This window comes from Camellia sinensis, chromosome 11, assembly GCF_055761805.1.
Source record: "Camellia sinensis isolate YWXY chromosome 11, ASM5576180v1, whole genome shotgun sequence".
In the NCBI taxonomy this organism is placed as follows: domain Eukaryota; kingdom Viridiplantae; phylum Streptophyta; class Magnoliopsida; order Ericales; family Theaceae; genus Camellia; species Camellia sinensis.
Genome location: NC_138971.1, coordinates 72,222,120 through 72,229,127, shown reverse-complemented (window position 1 = coordinate 72,229,127; position 7,008 = coordinate 72,222,120). Strand labels below are relative to the sequence as shown.

The 7,008-nt window shown below is 28.9% G+C and overlaps 1 protein-coding gene across 1 annotated transcript; it reads right to left on the bottom strand.

Moving 5' to 3' along the window:
- Window positions 1–613: 613 nt before the first annotated feature.
- LOC114258538 (cytochrome P450 CYP749A22) lies at window positions 614–5,895 on the bottom strand. Its single transcript, XM_082894081.1, has 5 exons — window positions 5,461–5,895; window positions 3,331–3,554; window positions 2,744–2,976; window positions 1,431–1,803; window positions 614–1,318 (listed from the first exon to the last, which is right to left on the bottom strand). The coding sequence occupies exons 1-5, from the start codon at window positions 5,741–5,743 to the stop codon at window positions 890–892; spliced, it is 1,542 nt and encodes a 513-aa protein (XP_082750207.1). The 5' UTR covers window positions 5,744–5,895; the 3' UTR covers window positions 614–889.
- Between the last annotated feature and the right edge of the window lie 1,113 nt (window positions 5,896–7,008).

Below are 7,008 nucleotides of genomic sequence, written 5' to 3'. Positions count from 1 at the left end.
CTTATATGTGGTTTAGTATATTTCTACTGGGCTGTGGCTCACCCTTTATGGGAACATAATTTTCAGGTTCAGGTGATAAACTACCTCCAAGGACTTAGCTTGGGAGGGTTTGGCTTCTGGATTGAAGAAGACTACCTTTAGTTAATTATCTTTATTTATTAGTACATGTAAACATTCAAGCCTAGGGCTTTTCTTGTATTGAGTTAGAACTCATATTTTTGTATCCAAGTGTTGGCTTGGAAAGATGTAAGCCTGTAGGGCATTTTATTCGATGTTACATGTAATGCTTTTATTTAGTAATACTCTGATGAATGAATTAATAAATTGTTTCCTTTAAAGAATGCATGTCAATGATATATATATAATGGGTTATTTTGAGGGCGTGACACGTAGCGTATCGGCCGATATTTAGAACTATGGCATCAAGGCTTTCATATTGATTCTTAGCAATTCAATTGCAATTAAAATATATATATATTTCGTCTCAAATTAAGGAAAAGTTAAAAATTTTAGCATGCCTAGGGATTGTTTTAAGAATTATACATATGAATTAAGATACAATGTAACTTAATTGCCTCTAATCTTATATAATAACAAGCAAGTGCAAAAATTATTGGGAATTAAGCATTGTTTTCTTGCATTATATTCTCGATACAACTTCTCTACATGATAGGTTTTGATGCTCTATATTTGTTGTTCTCCCTCACATGATTAGCTTGAAAAAAACTAATGTGATGATATTATTTTCTTTACAAATTTATTTGTCATTCCTCCATAGTTCAACAATCTTCAAAATCCATTACAGAATGCAACTAAATTGATAGCAGCAAAGACTTATTACTATGTTCACCCATAAAACATCTTATTAGCAAAACTTGTCTATATTATACTAAAGAGCATGAAGCTTGACTTGAATCCCACGTTGCGGACGAACTGTTAAAACTTGAACTGGTGAGTGACTATAGGTTGGGGATAAAGTGAAGGCATAGCGTTGCAGAATCATTGACAAAGCAATTTTTGTTTCATTGATTGCAAAGCTCGTGCCAACACAACTTCGTTGTCCAAAACCAAATGGAAGATACACTGCTGGGTTATTGTTGGTAGCTTTAGCAACTCCTTCTGAAAATCGTTCTGGTTTGAAAAGATACGCATCATCTCCCCATATTTGAGGATCAAGATGAAGTGCCAATGTCAAAATAGTCACATTTATATTGGCCGGAAGAATGAATTGTCCCAGTTTGACTTTTCGTTGAACTTTTCTTGTAATGTTGATGATAGGAGGATATAGTCTCAGAGACTCATTAATGATCATGTTCATCTATACAAAAAGGAATAGAAAAGTCCAGTTAATATTGAATAATATGTGTTCTTCAGTGTATTTGTACAAAAGGGTATATAATTTGATTTTGTGATCACTAGTGTTAATGTACCTTTTTCATTCTTGGAATGCCTTCTGCATTTGGATCTTGTTGGCCAAACAATTCAAGGACCTCCTTTCTTGCTTCCTCTTGCCAATCTGTATGGATTGCTAGAAGAAGCACAGACCATGCAAGCAAGGTGGTTGTAGTTTCATGTCCAGCAATGTAAAAGGCCTTACACTCATCGACCACATTTTCCACTGTAATCCTCTTATTCTCATCTGCATCCTTACTTGCCTTCAGAAGTAGTCCAAGAAGATCGGTCCCATAGTTGTCTACTTCTGTCATTGCGTTTTCTCTTTTCTTTATGATCTCTAAAATTGAATCTCGTATCCCGTGTTCAAGTTTTTCTGATTCTATATCATCGGTACTTTTCCAAATTTGACTGCGCAAATATATAAATGATCAATCAAAATTAGGATGAGAAAGACACCCGCGCTTCTTGTAAGGGAAATAGTTTAAGTACAATTGAATAGATCAACTAATTATATTTTACAGCATCAATACCATTTGTTATTTTAATATTGAACTACCATTACAAATAGAAGTTTTCTTTCTAGGAGATGGATGTTGTATTTTCTAAACCATCACGCATTGGCCTAAAAGCTCTACTTCCATGAAATGGTCAATTTAATGAAAAGGTAAATAAATAAAAAAAAACAAAACCAAACAGAACAAAAACAAAAACAAAAATGGGTAATGACTAAATAAGTGCACTTTTTGTCTTTTTACGAAAAGATGTGCAGAAAAATAGAGAGGTAATGTGATAAAAAAAAATAAAAAGATGGATTATTTTAAGGATGCCAAACTTGACCTAAATCATCTACATTTAATTGTCATCCCCGCTTAATTGAAAGAAAAGCTAAAGCTAGTTAGTCAAATAATAGAAACCCTACAAGTTTATGATTTTGGAATTCTCTACTCTAATTTTTTTTTTTTTTTTTTTTTTTTGGGCCAAAAGTTCCCTTGTTGAAGATTCGTATTCTATTATAAGATTTTTTTTTTTTATCTTGATGAAATTATGTTATATCAATTAGACAAAAAAGAAATAAAAGAAAACTTTATAGGGAAATATTCCCTAATATTAATTTATAAGTAATATTATGATTAATAAATTTAGGTGTCATTTAATGGGGTGCCTTGCATTTTATCGGTCACATCATATGATTGATCCCACCTTTATTTAGGAAGTAGTGACACTAATATCTTGCCGCCCCATCAAATGAAGTGGTTAGTCCGTGTACAATGCCACATTAAATTGTATCAAAATATGATCACCTTCAGATTACTATTAATAAGATTGAAATTTAACAAAATAAATTTACCTGAAGATAGGAAGCTTGGTTTTGAAAACATTTCTGGAAGTTATAATTCCCAATTTTGTCAACATCTCAAATATGTCTTTCCCTTCCAAGTAACTACTCCCAAAAGCTGTCCTTGAAATAACTTCTGATGTTAACATTCTAAACTCTTCAAATACCTCAATTTCTTCACCTTCATGTTGCTTCCACCTTTCTAGCATCATCTCTACACTGGAGACCATCGCTGGAACCATATTCTACACAGTACATATACATCATTTTTTGTGTATTATTAACTTAATATTCACAAAAATTCTTATTTCTATAGATGTGATTTCTCCAAAATTAAAAATTATTTGGTAACAATGATGCATTATGAAATCTTTATCGGAGAACTATCATAAAAATTAAAAATGAGAAAATTAACTATAACTTACTGAAGTACATGACATCAATGCCCTCTTTGCAAGTGGACATGATTCACACTATACATCAACTTGCACTCCACTAATTTACGATTAATTTATCAATTTTATACTTTTATAATATTTGCTCATATGTATAATAATAATAATAATAATAATATAGCAACAACATTACTAGAAGCATACCTTCAAGCTCTCTGCATGGAGAGCATGGTTGGCTAGTTTTCGTAATTTTGACCATTTTTCACCTTCCGATGTCACAAGGCTATCACCTAGCAACTTCTTTAAGTAGCCTTCAGTTTCCATTTGCGGATAAGCTTTTTCTTTGTTTTTAAGTATTTCTTTGGCGAATTCTGATTCTGTAATAACTAACTGAGCTTTTGGACCATTCCATGTAAGAAAATTCTTCCCTGTTTCGCACCCAAAAATAAATAAATAAGCATAACTCTTAACTTTAAATCATAGTGAAATGAAACCATGGAAGTAAAACCCAGCCACCACATAGCAAATCGGTTGGGTTTGAATCGGTTTTTGAACCCACTAATTCGGCAATTTCATAAGCAAATTGTCTGATTTGCATTGTGCATCGCTATGAACCGAATATTGACTTCAATTTTTAACCGAACCCATCTATTTCAAAAGATTAATTATTTTGAAATTTGACTCCGGCTAATTGACTACCAACCGGGACAAATTTCACTCAAGATCATGAAGCATATTGAAAGAAAGAAAGAAACTCATTTCTTGCCTTTTGCTTCAGTTATGTTGGACAATGGGTGCAGATTAAACTACTTATAACTTATTTTAATTTAGAAGTTTGTGCTAAACTGTTTGTTAAAATTTCTACTTATAATTTATTAGGAATAATAATTTAAATAAGTTAAAAAATTAATTATTTAAAAATTAGAAAGGCGATGTTTTTAATTTTTACTTTCTTATTATCAATTTTAACTTAAAACAAATTACACCAGGCACAATGACACAACACATGAAGCATTTTATCCAACTGGTCTAAACTGGGATTGTCAAAATGCAAACTGGCTCAACAATTATGCTTTTGAACAAAAAAAAGTCATTCCATCTATAATAATAAATAAATATATAAAAGTTATATTAGTTTTTTAATATTTTAGTCTTTAACAATATTTGCTCAGAATTATGTTTTGTTTCTCTGTCTGCCTTGCATTGAAGAATTTTTTTAAATACATAAGAAGTTAAAAAACTTTTTTTCTCTTTTTTTGTCCTTTCTTTTTTTTTCTTTTTAATTCAAAACTTTTTATTTTTCCGGTCCGTCTAATCGAGTAGAATTAAACTTTTTGATTTTTAAAAAAAGATTCATTAAAGACAAAATAAAATAAAATAAAATAATAAAAAAGCCCAAAAAATAAATAAATAAAAACCTCAAACACCCACTAAATTAATATTTTTAAAACGATTTATTAACAATTTACAAATAATTCATCTTGCAAATTACATTTAGTATTGGGTTCAGCTTCTCTCATAGAAATATCTAAACATGAGAGAAATTGAGGAGCTATAAGGTCCACCACGGGTCACATTTTTATAATCTGAACTGTTCATTTTATAAGGCTCTCGATATATATAATTATTGAAAAAATTTAGTTTGATCCAAGAATCATAATATTTTTATTTTATCTCATTTGCCTCCAAAAAAATGAATGATAAATATATTTTTTAAATTGACCATTCATTTATTAGTGAATAATATAATAAAATAGAAATGTTACGATTATCAGATTAACCTAAATTTTTTCATAGATGATATACATTTAGAACTCCATAATATGAACGATTCAAAATATCGAAACAAGACTCATAGGAAGCCTTAGAGGGCCCTTAAGTTATCTCATATTGAGATTTCAACCGGATAGAAACCCAACCCGCTAGGATTTACCAATGAAGTAAAAAATTGAAAACAAAAAACTAAAAATATATATATATATATATATTTGTTACGCAACTCATAAGCTAATGAAATTTAAAATATTAAAATTAATATATATATATATATATATATATATGTTTTGAATTTGGAATCAACTAGTGGATGTCATGATTAAAATTAATATATTTAACAGCATGAAACATGTGTATTATTGAGTGTTAGAGGAGTTGTTTAACATTTTTTTTATTTTTTATTTTTTTTTTTAAAAAAAAGAAAAGAAAAATCATGATCAGTTGTGATACATATCATTTGTGATACTATTAGATATTAGATGTCCAAATACCATGATTTAAAACTACATGATGAAACTAAGATTGAAAAGAAATAAAAATAAATAAAATGATCAGTACCGTAAATCTTGAGCCAAGAGTGTAAATGAGGCTGGAGTCTAGCAAATATTTGATGGGATAAATCCATGGGTCTGCTCAAGGATTCGGTTCTCATCATGAGCATTTCTTTGGTGTTTCCATGGATGAATTTGTAAGCAGGGCCTCTGATTCCTTGTGAAGCCAACACACGTTGTACGTGGATTGGATTCAACCATAGTTTGTGAAAGAGCTTGATCAGAACCAAGAACACGTAAAGACACACAAAGCTCGAAACAAGGATGGCTATGCTTCCCAGCACACCCATATTGAATCGGCTCGACTGTGGCAACACTAAAAAGTAGCAGCTAAAGTTCAATATGACAATCGGTGGTGGTGGTGTACTCTTTCCCTTTTTGGTGAATTCTGATTAGTTGGGTGGCTATTTATAGAAGTAATGGCAAGGGGTATCTTTGGAATTTACGACAATAATATTTCTAGAAGATGAGACAACAGTCAACCGGAGCATACAATAAACTAATGGAACGGTCAGGAGCACATGCACAATATTTATGCACTTTCTTTATCGGATCCTCCACTTGAGTATATCTTTGTGGGGGGAAATATTATGATCCACATCTTTTATATAGATTTTATAATTAAAAAAATAATATAATTTTAATTTTTTAAGTTATAATTAAAAGAGAAAAAAATATCATAACTAAATATAATATGAAATATAATTAAAATAATATTATAAGTGAAAAAAAAAAATTAATCCAAATTAAAAAAATGACATAATTAATAGTGCATATAAGACACTATTTTTAAAAAGATGTATAATAATATAACGGGGTAATTACACATCAATAATAGTTAGAAGCAATATTTTAAAAAATAATAATAATAAATATTATAAATATTAATAATTATAATTATAATTTTTTTTATTACTATGTAATAATTTTTAAAAATTTCCTCAATGATAATTTCCCCTAATATAATTTAAGGCGAGACATCATTATTCTTTAAATAATAATAATTATCATATAAAAAATTAAATTATTAACAAAAAAAAATAATTAGTTAATTCGAGCATATCTCTATGATCATGTTCGGGATGATGATTTTTTAATTAAAATAATTATTAAAAAAATTGAAGAGTCAAAACTGGCATATTTGGCATGTATCCAAAATAGTTTTCTTCTACCCGTATAAAAAAATTAACGTATACCCGCACATTAATTTTTTTCATACAACTAAAACGTGGGTAAACTAAATATTTTAGGCAATTAATACCACATCAGCCTTTCATATTTTATTATGTAACTAAAAAATTTATTAAAAAAAAAAAGTAAATTATACCGACAATTTTTATATTTTAATTTTTATATTATTTTAATTCCTAAAATTTAAATTGGTAAAATTTTTATTCTAAATTTATAACTTTGTTTCAATTTAATTCAATTGATTACAATTGTTAGTACTTTTTTATGAAATACACATATGAATCAATTCTATTAATCTCAACAATTACTGATTTTTCTTGTTAAAAATTCTAACGATATTATTAATTGGACTAAATTGACACAA

Bases quoted from the DNA above. Each gene is read 5' to 3' on its own strand.
- LOC114258538 (XM_082894081.1), bottom strand. From the start codon at position 5,743: ATGGGTGTGCTGGGAAGCATAGCCATCCTTGTTTCGAGCTTTGTGTGT. The intron at 3,555-5,460 runs GTACTGATCATT...GGTGCGAAACAG, and splicing joins CTCTTGGCTCAAGATTTACG to GGAAGAATTTTCTTACATGG. The intron at 2,977-3,330 runs GTATGCTTCTAG...TGTACTGTGTAG, and splicing joins TCCATGCAGAGAGCTTGAAG to AATATGGTTCCAGCGATGGT.